Below are 13,658 nucleotides of genomic sequence, written 5' to 3'. Positions count from 1 at the left end.
TATATATATATATATATATATATATATATATATATATATATATATATATATATATATATATATATATATGTGTGTGTGTGTGTGTGTGTGTGTGTGTGATGGGCCAAGTTCATTTAGGTTGGGCTAAGCTTTCATGGATAGTCCATGAAGTGTTTAACCCATGGATAACATGAAATGAAGGGTCATGGGTTTAGCCCTAATCTCCACACTATATAAAGATGTCCTTGGTTGGTGAAATGGGCACTAGTGTATGAATACAAAAGGCTAAGGCCGATTTCACTAATGAGAACCAAAGTATCCTTATTCTCAAGGTTATTCCAAGTGTTCATGGTGTTGTGTGAACCATTTGAGGTGTCACACTTGGGGCACTAGGCACTCAAGCTTCATGAAGACAAGTTACATCATAAAGGTATGTATTCTATCTATTTTATTACCCAAGTATCAAAGATTGTATGCTAAATAGGGTAATACCTTGGAATATTCATATTTGCATGTATAATAGAGAAAACATAGATCCAAGGTATTTAGGGTTGCATGTACACTTAGGAGTGTTAGAATGCTCAAAACCCAATAATTATATGTCGACATATTATGTGAGTTGGGTTGTGTTGCTTTGTGTTGTAGCCAACAAATCCTGAAGTATGCCAGATATGAGCTGAGGGCTAGGGAGGGCATGCCAGACTCATACTATGGACTCATTAGCATTCCAGATATGAGCTGAGGTCCAGGGAGGGTATGCCAAACTCATATTGTGGACTCATTAGCATTCCAGATATGAGCTGAGGGCCAAGGAGGGCATGTCAGACTCATACTGAGGGCTTATTAGCATTCCAGATACGACCTGAGGATCAGGTGGTATGCCAGACTCTTACTGAGAGATACTCATTGGTATTCCAGTCCAAGGACTAAAGGAGCAAGTCATACATAAGTTGTGGGACCAAGTGCAAGCCATACTTATGCTATGGGCTCGAGAGCAAGCCAGATATGAGTTGTGGGCCTGATAAGCAATCTAGACTCATACTGTAGGCTCAAGGGGTAATCCAGTCTTTTAGTTGTGGACCCATTACATGTTGTTATGTATATAGGTTATCTGTTTAGGTGTTGGTATTTTGGGGGAACTCATTAAGCTTCGTGCTTACAGTTTTGGTTTATGGTTTCAAGTACTTCAGTGGATCGTGGCAAGGTGAAGGTGTGACCGTACACATCCTCACGTTTTGGACTTATGATTTTTCGGAAACTCTGATAATATGAATGTTTTGCAAACTATGTTGAAAGAGATTCTGATTTTTAAATAATGTTTTGGGAATAACAGTTTTTGTAAACACTTCTATAGAAAAATGGTTGTTTTGAAAAGTTTAAATTTTATGAAAATTTATGGATGTTACATGGACATAATAAGTCGTGGTATTAAGCTCTTAAATGATTAAGAATGAAATATGTGCGTACGTTGGGCGTACCAAATGGTACGTTGCGCGTACGCAGTTTGAGTCCCGACGTCTTGGACCACGAGTATGTCCCACATACATCCGGAGTACGCCCCACGTACGAGCCTTGAGTTGACTCGGCTGGGTTGACTCGTCTCGGTTGACTTGTTGATTTTGACCAGTTTTGACCAAGGGTATTTTGGGAAAATGTTATTAATTTAAATAAAAAATGTTTTGATATTTGGGAGTCGGGTTGAGTCGGTTGTCGGAGCAGGGATTTATTCAGATTACTTTCAGACTGTGAGGTGAGTCTCCTCACTGTACCCGTGGGTCGAAGGCACCAATGTCGGTCTACTAGATTATTTATCCTGGTTAGGATATTATTATGCTAGTTTGTAGTTGATTAGTAAATCTGTATGATTATTTGAAATTGTTGATCATGTGTTATGTTTATCTGTTACATATGTCGACATATTGTGTTGGGTTGAGGTTGTACTGCTTTGTGCGATAGCTAAAAAACCTGGGAGCAATCCAAATATGAGTTGAGGCCCTGATTGGCATGCCAAACTCATACTGTGGGTTGAGGAGCAATCCATATATGAGGTAAGGGTCCGTATGGCATGACAGACTCATACTGTGGGCTCGGGGGTAATCCAGTCTTTTTAGCTGTGGACCCAATATATGTTGTTATATGTATATGTGTGTTGGTACTTTGGGAAAACTCACTAAACTTTGGTTTACAATTTTAGTTTATGGTTTCTGGTACTTCAGAGGATCGTGGGAAGACAAAGGCGTGATCGTACACAGCTTCCTGTTTTATGCCACTGGGTCTTGGGAAAAATCTTATTTGAAATAATGTTTTTGAAACAATGACTCTCTTGTAAACAATGTTGTTTAATGGTTGATTTTGAAAATTTTAAATTTATTGTGATTTTTAGGAGTGTTATAGAATGTAAACGGTAATTGGTTTTAGCATAAGGATTTGATTACCGTATAATAAAGAAGGAATGTGATTAAAATAGTAATGGGGAATGGGTTATTTATAAAAGTTCAAAAACGTATTCACCAAAATCGTTCTAGCTTAGCGAGAAGATGCTTGGTTGTTGTGTGGGAGGCTACGGTTCGAAACCCGATTACCTCCTTTTCTTCCTTTTAAAACCTTTAATTTTTAATTAAAGGAAAACACATTGACATGGGATGCAGGGGCAGACATAAAGGATTCCCGAGGTGGCCGAAGCAACCCTAATTTTCTGGCGTAATGTAAATTTTTCGGCATGTCATTCCTAAAATCATGTGTGTTATCCCTGAGATATCAAGTTCCGCTATTGGTGGAATGTCACGTCAATCTTATGCAATATTTTGACAAAACTCATAATTTCGTACAAATTTAAAGATTTTTATTACAATATTTCTATCAGCTAATTTAAGAACCTTGGTTCTATAAACACATGACATGATGTCTTAGGTAGTTTTCATACATATTAATCATAAAGATAATAAACTATTATTTTGAAAATTTTGAATAATATGATTTTAATAACATCTGCTTTTTGTTATTTGTTATAATAATTTATTTAATATTATTTAGTTCGACATTCTAAATTAATTTTTCAAAAGTTTTAAAACGTTTCTCAAAATTTAGATACATAATCTATTAAATGGCATACCAAAAAACATATTAACATTTGTTTTTATATTGAAATTTATGAAAATATAGTATAGAAATAATAAAATAAAATAAAGAGATATTTTGTGTTGGGGAAGACATTCTCCCAATCTCCCTCCTTCCATTTTGACTTAGAACATGGCAGATGGCACCATCACCGGAGATTCCTCCATTTCCTCTCTCCTCATTCCAAAACCTAGGCAGAAAGAGAAGACGACGATTCAGAAGCTTGGTCCAAGAACACAATTCGTCTGTCCTACTCTTTCTTCATTTTTTCATCGTACGTCTATCTCTCTCTACACTTTTTCCTTGTTACGTTTTGTTCTTCTCTCCAGGAAGCATCTCGGACTGTTTACTTTATTTACCATTACCCTTTTCAGAGTTTGGAAACAATCAGATGATTATGTAGAATCACAATTTCCTTACAAATGTTAAAGAAGTGCTTTCCACCATTGTACCCTTTTGCTCTCTCGTCATAGATCTTCTCTGATCCTTCTTTTGCATTCGCAGGTTTTTGGAATGCTGCTTTTGTCAGGTAACCCTTTTGTCTAATCGTTGACGAAATATTTTTGTTTCACTCGATTTCTTTCTCCTTCGTTTCTTCCCTTGAGGTTAATTATAGATTTTGCATGTTTGTATTTTGATTTTCTCCGGGGTTAATCCTTAGATCTTGGCATTCTATTGTATTTTTGTACAGTATGGTGATCTCATGTTGGTCATGCTGACCTTTTGTTGAATTTGATTGAAGATCGAGCTTAATGAATTTGATCCTCGTTCCCGGATATCGATTTATACACTGCTTTTGCTATGTATTTCAAATTCTTAAGCTCGAGTAATATTTTTTTTCAGTTGAATTGAACTCTTACTGATGATAAAATCATTACCAAGGCTCTTGTTTCTGTTTCCTTGTTCTGTCTCTTACTTCCATGGAACTTTAACAATATAATTCTACTACTGATCAAAGCAAGGTGTGTCTTACAGTTTAATCAACAATAGTTAATTTCACAGAGGGATTCTTCTTCTACAAATGCAAAACTTTAACAAGCCAAGAACCCAGCCAAGGCCTAACAGGTCTTACGCTTTAGGAGGTAATCTCACAACTTGATGGTTGATAAAACTTTTACATCAAAGCTTACAGAATTTGAAGTTGTTTTTGGTTTTTATGGTTTCAGGTATGGATCATACAGAGCCAAACAAGAAGAAAGGATTTGTAAGAAAGATTATTTTTGCTTCATTCCTTATAGCATTATGTATCTTCATGCTCAAACAATCCCCATCTTTCAGGAGCCCTAGCCCAGTAAGTAAATAGACCCTTTTCATTCATTTGTTTATTTATTTGTTTTTTGTCCATTTCTGCTTATTTTTCATTTTGTTTTCAAGTTCTCTAGGCATGAAACAGGAATTACTCATGTCTTAGTAACTGGAGGTGCTGGCTATATTGGCTCCCATGCTACATTACGCCTCCTAAAAGACTCTTATCGTGTAACCATAGTGGTATATATTATAATTATCTCTTCTTTTTTTTTTTTAAATAAATTTATAACATATAATCCGACTATAAATAATGTAAATTTTTTATAGGACAATCTCTCTCGTGGAAACATAGGAGCTGTGAAAGTTCTTCAAGACCTGTTCCCACAACCTGGGAGACTCCAATTTATTTATGCTGATTTGGGAGATGCAAAAGCTGTAAACAAAATCTTTTCTGAAAATGCATTTGATGCAGTAATACATTTTGCAGCAGTTGCATATGTGGGTGAGAGTACCCTTGATCCATTAAAGTAGGTATTATCAATTATATCTGTTCTTTTCTTCTTTTCTTCCACTTCAATTATCTTGAAAATGTTGTTTTTTTTTGTTGTAATGATGCAGGTATTATCACAACATTACATCAAATACCCTTGTGGTATTGGAGGCTATGTCAGTACATAATGTTAATACACTTATATATTCTAGCACATGTGCTACATATGGGGAACCTGAAAAGATGCCAATTACAGAAGAAACCCCTCAAAATCCTATTAATCCATATGGGAAAGCCAAAAAGATGTCTGAAGATATCATTCAAGATTTTCATCAAAACTCAGACATGGCAGTTATGATTTTAAGGTTGATTAACAATTTTTCATTTGACACATAGTTTAGTAAAAATGTTTCTGACAACTTATTGAATTCCAGATACTTCAATGTGATTGGTTCAGATCCAGATGGAAGATTAGGAGAAGCACCAAGACCAGAGTTACGTGAACATGGAAGAATATCAGGTGCATGTTTTGATGCAGCTCGTGGAATTACCAATGGGCTCAAGGTAATCTTTCATTCCATTCCATTCCCACATCTGATTCCATTCCATTCCAACCAAACAGATTAACTTTGTATGTGAATGTGATGAAGGTTCGAGGAACAGACTATAAAACCCCAGATGGAACTTGCATACGTGACTACATTGATGTTACTGATTTAGTTGATGCTCATGTAAAAGCACTTGAGAATGCAAAACCTGGCCATGTTGGGATTTACAATGTTGGAACAGGAAAAGGTACAATCTTTTTTTTTTATAATATAACATAATTAAATGGTACAATCTTTTTTTTTTAATTACAATGTTGTTTTGTGAATGGTATGACAGGTAGATCAGTTAAAGAGTTTGTGGAAGCATGTAAGAAGGCAACAGGGGCATCGATTAAAGTGGACTACCTGCCACGTAGGCCTGGTGACTATGCTGAGGTGTACAGTGACCCATCAAAGATACTTCGGGAACTCAACTGGTCAGCTCGGCACACTGATTTAGAAAAAAGTTTGGAGGTTGCATGGAAATGGCAGAAGTCACATCATAATGGATATGGGTCCATAAAGACTATATTTTGATATGGACCAATGATCATATGTGGTTAAAGATTTGAAGATTTTGACCTGGTTTCATGATTAGGTTTATTATGAAAATTAGGGGTTGAGGTTTAGGGTAATTTATATATATATAATTTTTTCCACACATTTGAATATCATCATATGATTATTTCTTACATTGGGACTTGGGAGGAGTTGTACCCATAAATTATTTGTATTAAGAAACTGGTTACTGATGAGATCTTAGAAATAATGTGTCTTTATCAGGTTTAGCTTAAACTCATGTTACAATATAATGATATATGTAATGTAACCCGATCATATGAGAAATGCAAAAATTGTAGGAAATGAAAGAAATGATATGTAAACCCGTTCTCTTTTTAGTCGTCATATGTGAATTAAAATGTCAAAATGATATTTGTGGTTTTTTGGGTATAACCTATGTAATGTAATAAAATGTGTGAAAATTGGAGGTTTAAAACCCTAAAATAATGAGGTTTTATTTATAAAGGGAATGTAAATGTAAAGGCTAAGTAGGAGGACCAAAGGGGTAATTTATGCGATTTGGAGGGACAGAACTTACTGAGTTTTGTGGCAAGAACCATTGTTAAATTACCTTGAAAGGATATGTGATTTATACATGTTTATGTTGATTGAAACGTTATCGTTGATTGTGGTTGATATTATAGGTATATGGTTATTTGAGTACTCACTAAGCTTGCATACCTTAATCGTTACTTGTTTTGCCTTTCAGTTCCAAGTGAAACCCATAAAGATAAAGACATAGCCTGACTCGAAACTTTGTATAATTTTGTGGTATACAATCCTTTTTTGTAAGTACTTGTATTCTACGATTTTAATATGAATGTACACCATGTAGTTTGTGATTTAAAAAGAAATTGGTGTATTTTGTATTAATTTGTCAAGTTAGTATCATAGTTATGGTTTAAGTGAACTAGATGTCTTGTAGTAGATTCATATATTTAAACCGGTGAGAATGGAAGAAAAATGTAAGTTGATTAGACCTTGTGGGCATAGGTTAGCCAACTATCAGACACATTTGGGGTATATTTTGAGGTGCCTATACTCTAGTTCCCTATAAACTGTGTTATAAAGAGGAAATTTTTGATTGTGTGGGCTAGCCTGATGAGACTAGCACTCGTACGAGTAATCCTATAAGTTATTTAAACATGAATTCCCTTGACTAATATTTGATACATGATGAAATATGTAACTAACTGTTTTTTTGATGAAATGAATCATTATATTAAAAAGTTGCTTACAAACAGCATATATAATCATTAAATGAATCATCATATTGCAATGGATGTCTAGAAGTCCTCATACAATACCATATTGAATTGTTTATCTCAGGTGAATCATTTTTCTTACTTCTATAACTTTATTTTAATTATATATATACTTAAATTATTCATCTACTTGAGCTTTAATTGACTTATAACCTCAGCTTTGCAAAAAGAGACCAAGATCATCCAAAACAACAAACTCATACCAAAGATCGCATATCTTGAAAACTCTCGAGACATTTTTTTCATTGTTTACAGCACATCACCCACAAACACCCAAAACAGATAACTTCACAAAACCAAAACCAAAACCAAACCTGTCCTTCATCTTTTCCTTTTGGGAGCAGCACCACCCCCTCTTCCCCTGCCTCCTCCTCCTCCTGCAGCAGGGGCCTTCTTTGAGCCTGAAGCCTTTTTTGCATCCACTTGTACTTGAATTCCTACATACATACATACACACATACAAAATAAGTCAACTCAATAACAGATTTATCTGCTTCTAGAAATTGTAAGGAGGAGAATCTTACCTTTTGAAGAGAGGCTTGCAATGTCCACTTTAGGCTTTTCCTCCTCAGCATCACCTTCTGATTTTTTTTTTTTTTAATAAATCACACAAAAATCGTACTCATGAATGGAAACCATTTTAAAAGATGATAAACAAAAACAATGTGAAAAACAATAAGAATACCCAAATCCTCAACATCATCCGAGTTGTTTTCCTCATTCTCCACTGTTGCATCACCAACATCTACTGGCTCTAGCATTGCTTGAACCCGTTTCTTTGGAGCTTTTTTAATGCCTGGAAGTGTGATCAAATCTGCTGTACGTATCACCCGTGTCTTGCTTCCTTTATTGTACGCCTTCGTCAGTGCAGCTTTCACAGCAGGTTGCACACCCTCAAGTAAATTCGGCCTCCCCTACACATATAATAATAATAATAATTATAAATTTATAATCCAAGTGAATAAAAAAAACCACAAACTGTTATTTTATTTACCTGAAACTTGGACATCAGCATCAGTGACTCAAAATCCTCCTGACTAATAGAGTATGCATCCATAAACTCCACGACCTTTTCAACACCTTCATCCTGCCATTTATCCAAAACAACATTCAGTTAAAAGAAATCATAGCACTTTTTTTTTTTTAAAATCACTTGTACCTTTGGCAGTGTCTTTAATGGATCAGTCATGTGCTTAAGTAGAAGAGACAGATAATCGAGACACAGGGTCGACCTACACCAGTTGACCAAAATCATCATTCATCAAAAACTGTTTACACTCCAGCGAAAAGTGAAAACTAAAACTCAATTAACTTATTAAGAAAATATACATTACCTGCCCAAATTGAATTGTAGAGAAGCTAAAAGATGAACATGAGCATCTTCAAGAAGCCTATAATTCTTTCCCATGGTAGAGTTCTTTCCAAGCCACCCCCCAAATCTGTTAAAGTTTCGTTCACCCTATATACATATAAAAAATAAGACATACATCGATTTATTTACACCCAATTAAAGAACTTTTACCTGTTCAAGTGTTTCCCTTTGTCCACGTAACAAAGCAGCCCTTTTTCAAACAAAACAAAAAAAAATTATCATCATCAACAATTATCCACATAACTGAAAATATTAAAACTAACTTACGGGATTATAGCTGACACGAGCGAACTACTTTGAGAGAGTTGCCACTTTTGATATCTTCTTATTTGTACATTGATTATATCTCCACTTGCAATTGAATCAGCAGCACGTGCGATCAAGTTCAACCTCTTGAGACCATTCTCATCTTTGCCAGCTGTACTTGGCCTGTAGTTTATATAGTTTTCCTGAATCAAAAGAGGTACTAAATCCATATCACTCATGCTCAGATCAAACCGTTCATCCATCCGTAGCTTTCCACCATTGTAACCAAACAACCTTCAACAAGAAAAACCCAAATAATTAGCCATGGATTGTTTTTTATAAATATAACAAAAACATAGACTTGTTATTGGTTCATACTTATCAACTGCTGTAAATGGAGAAATGTCTTCGTCTTTAGAGCTAGTAAGAAGGCGTTGTCTCACATCATCAAACTTAATGACAGACATTGAGAGACTCATGTATTGTAATTGATTCAGAGCCATACGCATATCTCCATTAACTCTTTCAGCTAGTTCCTCAAGTGCCACCTCATTTACTTGAATCTTTTCTGCATTTGCAACTTGTAACAATCTTTTCGCCATTTGTTGTTTTGTTGGTTTCCGGAAGGAAAGAAGTAAGCAGTAGTTGACCAAGCTTTTTAGTTTTTGACTATATCGATCATTGCATATACAAATTATAGGGATTTTAGATATTTTAATGCTGGCAATAAGATCAGCCACACCACCTCTATCTCCAGCAGACATACCATCAACCTCATCCATAATCAACACCGCCTTTGGATGCTTTGACCGGTCAAAGTCAACACTTAAAGATTGATTACTAACAAGCTCTTTTACAGAATTAGCAGTGCTACTACCAATTCCCTTTTCAATTTTGGCATCAGCTTTTCCACGACTATCACTGGCATTAACCTCAATTGTCTGGAACCCAAGCATCTGACTAACCAACTTTGCTGACGTGGTCTTCCCTATGCCAGGTGTACCACTTAGCAATATTGCCTTCTTTGCCCCTGAGTCGCTCTGTTTCTTTCCCTTCGCCTTGCTGGCACCATTTAGGAAATTATCATTCCAATGTATCAACCAATCATGAAGCTGCTTAACTAGAGACTGATTCCCAATGATATCATTTGGAACCTTTGGTTTGTACTTTTCTGTCCATGGTAGTGAAGACTGGCCCACTGTTGGTTTTTTCCGCATGGAAGAAGCGACACCTGGACTAGCATGCGTGGTAGCTTTACCCTTTTGTGGAGATTCACAAACTTCTTCCTCTAAAATGTTGCAAATAAAATGGTCAACACATAAAGATAGATGGTTATTGTTAAAGTTTTATATAAAGTTTCATACTTTTATTTCCTCCTTTAATAGGGCTTGCTTTTGAAGGTGTTGCTATTTTGTCCACTTGTTTCTTGGGATCTTCTTTTTTGGTGGATTTTGAACGATTTGATGCACGAATCATGTCAAACAATCCATCCTCAGTGAGAAAACCAGTACTTCATAAAGATTTAAAAAAAAAAAAAAAGTCACAAAATTAGATTGAAAAATAAATCAAAGGAAAGTGGATATCAATGCAAGAATCAAGATTACAAACCCTAGCTCTTTTGCTTTTGCTGATTTCCTTCCGCCAATATCTTCATCGCATAAAAGATAATTCTTTCATAAAGAAACAAAAAAAGAAAAGAAAGAATGTCAAAATCACACAAGCATAGTCAAAATCAAAATCAAAATCACAGGAAAGCATCAAGAAGTCAACCGTTTTCTTGCTAACAGATCCAGTAACACGACCACCATATCGTTTAATCAAATCTTCAGCTTCTTCTCTTTCCAAACTGTCGAGTGTTCCACTGATGACAAATGTCAAACCAGATAAACACTCAGCAGAACCTTCCGGAACTTCCTGTCAGTTAAAATAATATGTAAGCATTTGGATTTGGCAATTAGAAATTCAACTAATGATCCACAAACCTTTTCTCCTTTGTGGGGAGGATCTTTTCTTTCACCGAAAGCCATGAATCCACCACGCCCACCACCTCTTCCACCACCTGCCGCCGCTGAACCACCCCTTCCACCACGACCACGGCCAGCAGACTTAACCTCCTTAGCATCCTCATCATCATCAGCATTGCCCTCATCACTTTCCAACTTTGTCCCCCTTCCACCAGCTGTCCTACCCCTACCACGACCTCTTCCAGCAGATTTAGGACTTATCACAACATCATCTTCTTTCACACTTGCAATGGGAATTCCCTTACCTGAACCACTCTTAAGTTTCTTACTAGGAGTTGCTTCAACTGAGCTTTTTTCAGTTTTGGGCATTACAAAGTCGTCATCATCATCATCATCATCATCCACTTTCCGTGACTTCTTTACAGGTGACGGCTTCACATCATCACTCTTTGCCTTTCTTTTTGCTGTGACTTCAGATATTTCTGAAGGATCTTCTTTGTTTTGTTTGTCACTGGCAAAGTATTTACTGGTTTTCCGCCTCCCGGAACTTTCTTGACCACCTTGTGCCTACAAGTCACAAACATCAAACTCATCATTTTATAAATTTTCAAAACCCTTGTGATGTCTATAACTATAATCAACTTTTTTTTATACTTACGGATTTCACAGGTGATGAAGGTGAGGCATCTTTAGCAGTTGACACCTTCCCAGGTATCGCAAGTGTGGGTTTTGCAGGTTTTGGTGCTTTGCCATTATCATCTGCTTTGTCATGTTGCTTCATGAACCATTTTCTGATATCTGGCTGCTGTAGGAACACAAAGTTCAAGCCAGAAAAGAGTTATATTCTCCGAATAATGACCAGACAAAAGAGAAGAAGACACACCGAAATTGAAAAATAAGTACATTCTGATATACAGTAGAACACCAACTAACCATAACTCATAACTTACCATTTTTCAGGTTTCTTTCTCGCTCTGCCTCCTACCTCCAGTATAGGATCTTCTCAATAATCGGTGAAACCGAAAGCAAAAAAATATATTCAGTACCTTTGGGTCAGTTTGCATGGGCGCAATAAATCAGTTAGTGTAGACAATATCTAAGAAGCCATAGCCTCAAAACAATGGAGGATAATGCACTAGAAATGGTTAAAGAATTTTCTCAGCAACGTCGACCAGAAAATGGTTGACAAAATGTGAGAGAAGTGACGTCGGAAATCGATAGGAGATCAAGATTAAATGCAGTACCAAATTGATTAATCAGTAGGAGAAGAAGAATGCACCGTTGTTAGACGCACTCAACTCTCACCGGTTCCGCGTATGTAGATATGGCACGTACTAGCACCCTTCTAAAACCCTAAATTACAAACATAGAACTGTGAGGAGCACTCGACGAACAAACCCTAGATTTATTACAAAACCTTACGTAAAAACGCACAAATAACTAAAATCGAACATTAAATGACTGGGTTACCTGAAGCGGAATTCGTCTTTTTCTTGGCAGGAAGCCATTATACTATAAGCCAAAGCTGGATATGAAATGAGAATAAAACAATGGAATGATGGCGATAAACTCTGGAAAGAGATCGTCTTCCTTTGTTCGTGTCTCCTTGAAAGTTCGTCTTCCTTTGTTCGCGTCTCCTTGAAATTTCAGCAAAGAAAGTGGATTTTCCGATTAGGGTTGAAACTTCGGTATCAGAGGTTTTTTTTCCTTTCAAAAAAGTAGGGTCTCTCGGTATTTGTTTCTGGGGAATTGGCATATTTGGGTAACAAAATTATGTAATACGTGTTTAAAATAATATTTTGAAAAAAGAAAAGTGTTTTTGAAAACAATTTTTTATTATTTTTAAAAAAATAGTTAAAAAAACATGGTCTTGTTTTTTAAAAATAATTTACTATTTTTCCATATAAAATAACTTTTTTTAACCGTTGTTTAGTAGGAAATTTAAATTCACCAAGTTATGAATCCTTTGATAGTTGTTAACTGAATCAAAGTTGAATGTGTTAAAAACTGACTGAGTTAGAAGTTCTGACTAAGTTAACTTATGACTGAAATTTATTGTTTGATTTTACATTTGACTGACTGTACAAAATAACTATATTACCCTTAAACAACATTTTTTATGATAATTTCATTATGATTCACCATTTAAATTATAAATGGTCATGATATATACAACATCACCAACTTTCATTTTACAACATTTTCTCTCATTTTGCAAAACTCATTGATTATTGTTCCAATTTTACATAAAAGCAATAAACATGGAATAATTATAACTACAAACTATGAAGACATAATGTTTTTTTTTTGTTAAATGTGCAACACTTAAAATTACCTTGATGTTTTGTCCTATTTTAGATTTAATAATCAAGTAAAGCATTGTATAGGTACCTATTTCTTGGCTACTATCATCATGCCTCCTTTCTTTCAAGCGCATACCAACCATGTTTAGTCTAATTTTAAAATCCTTGAAAAGTTGAGAACCACATATTTTCTTTGAGATGTCATTTCCACGGTATTTTTTCTTCACCTCCTTTTTTTTTGTTTTGCATCGAGAGCGAAAAAGTTAAGAGTATATATAGATAATACTCCATCTTTATTAGCTTTCTTTACACCAATTTCTATTCAATTGTCTATTTTTGTTCAAGTGTCAAGTTGATGATTACTACAACGTGTTTTATTTTAAAACAAACCATAAATAAATCGGTATTTTCTGGCCGTGAAATTGAGAATGTCACAGTTTTTAAGATTATTAATTAAGTATTGTGGTGTATTTATTGTATTCTTATGTAATGGAGTGGAATGCATTTTGAATTGAGTTTGATGTAT

General features: G+C 35.3%; 2 protein-coding genes across 11 annotated transcripts; one reads left to right on the top strand and one right to left on the bottom strand.

Annotated features, from left to right (window-relative positions):
* Positions 1–3,169: 3,169 nt before the first annotated feature.
* On the top strand, positions 3,170–6,297 carry LOC111914703 (probable UDP-arabinose 4-epimerase 3). Of its 5 annotated transcripts, none has more exons than XM_023910416.3 (11): positions 3,231–3,370; positions 3,471–3,520; positions 3,601–3,625; positions 4,099–4,178; positions 4,263–4,387; positions 4,471–4,584; positions 4,672–4,871; positions 4,963–5,199; positions 5,269–5,398; positions 5,485–5,629; positions 5,720–6,297. In XM_023910416.3, the coding sequence occupies exons 4-11, from the start codon at positions 4,118–4,120 to the stop codon at positions 5,956–5,958; spliced, it is 1,251 nt and encodes a 416-aa protein (XP_023766184.1). In that variant the 5' UTR covers positions 3,231–3,370; positions 3,471–3,520; positions 3,601–3,625; positions 4,099–4,117; the 3' UTR covers positions 5,959–6,297. The 5 variants fall into 5 exon arrangements, with proteins under 5 accessions (XP_023766181.1, XP_023766184.1, XP_023766183.1 ...); XM_023910415.3 differs by having other exon boundaries at positions 4,072–4,178; XM_023910413.3 differs by lacking the exon at positions 3,471–3,520 and having other exon boundaries at positions 3,170–3,370.
* A 1,129-nt stretch (positions 6,298–7,426) lies between these two features.
* On the bottom strand, positions 7,427–12,567 carry LOC111914702 (replication factor C subunit 1). Of its 6 annotated transcripts, none has more exons than XM_042900931.2 (17): positions 12,300–12,567; positions 12,074–12,182; positions 11,780–11,828; positions 11,488–11,631; positions 10,848–11,396; positions 10,636–10,779; positions 10,474–10,535; positions 10,230–10,375; positions 9,244–10,153; positions 8,887–9,159; positions 8,770–8,809; positions 8,582–8,706; positions 8,407–8,479; positions 8,242–8,334; positions 7,933–8,161; positions 7,772–7,828; positions 7,427–7,684 (listed from the first exon to the last, which is right to left on the bottom strand). In XM_042900931.2, the coding sequence occupies exons 3-17, from the start codon at positions 11,780–11,782 to the stop codon at positions 7,569–7,571; spliced, it is 2,964 nt and encodes a 987-aa protein (XP_042756865.1). In that variant the 5' UTR covers positions 11,783–11,828; positions 12,074–12,182; positions 12,300–12,567; the 3' UTR covers positions 7,427–7,568. The 6 variants fall into 6 exon arrangements, with proteins under 6 accessions (XP_042756865.1, XP_042756866.1, XP_023766178.1 ...); XM_042900932.2 differs by having other exon boundaries at positions 12,109–12,182; XM_023910410.3 differs by having other exon boundaries at positions 11,488–11,634; positions 12,300–12,566.
* Between the last annotated feature and the right edge of the window lie 1,091 nt (positions 12,568–13,658).

The sequence above is a fragment of the Lactuca sativa genome, chromosome 4, assembly GCF_002870075.4.
Source record: "Lactuca sativa cultivar Salinas chromosome 4, Lsat_Salinas_v11, whole genome shotgun sequence".
NCBI lineage: Eukaryota > Viridiplantae > Streptophyta > Magnoliopsida > Asterales > Asteraceae > Lactuca > Lactuca sativa.
This window is presented reverse-complemented; position numbering and strand designations above follow the sequence as displayed.

What these genes read in the sequence shown, in the direction of transcription:
- LOC111914703 (XM_023910413.3), top strand. Translation starts at nt 3,229, where the DNA reads ATGGCAGATGGCACCATCACCGGAGATTCCTCCATTTCCTCTCTCCTC. An exon ending in TGGAATGCTGCTTTTGTCAG is followed by an intron (nt 3,626 to 4,098) that starts GTAACCCTTTTG and finishes TTAATTTCACAG; the next exon opens with AGGGATTCTTCTTCTACAAA. An exon ending in ATGGCAGTTATGATTTTAAG is followed by an intron (nt 5,200 to 5,268) that starts GTTGATTAACAA and finishes ATTGAATTCCAG; the next exon opens with ATACTTCAATGTGATTGGTT.
- LOC111914702 (XM_023910410.3), bottom strand. An exon ending in CTTCATCACCTGTGAAATCC is followed by an intron (nt 11,397 to 11,487) that starts GTAAGTATAAAA and finishes TGTGACTTGTAG; the next exon opens with GCACAAGGTGGTCAAGAAAG. An exon ending in CTCCCCACAAAGGAGAAAAG is followed by an intron (nt 10,780 to 10,847) that starts GTTTGTGGATCA and finishes TTTAACTGACAG; the next exon opens with GAAGTTCCGGAAGGTTCTGC.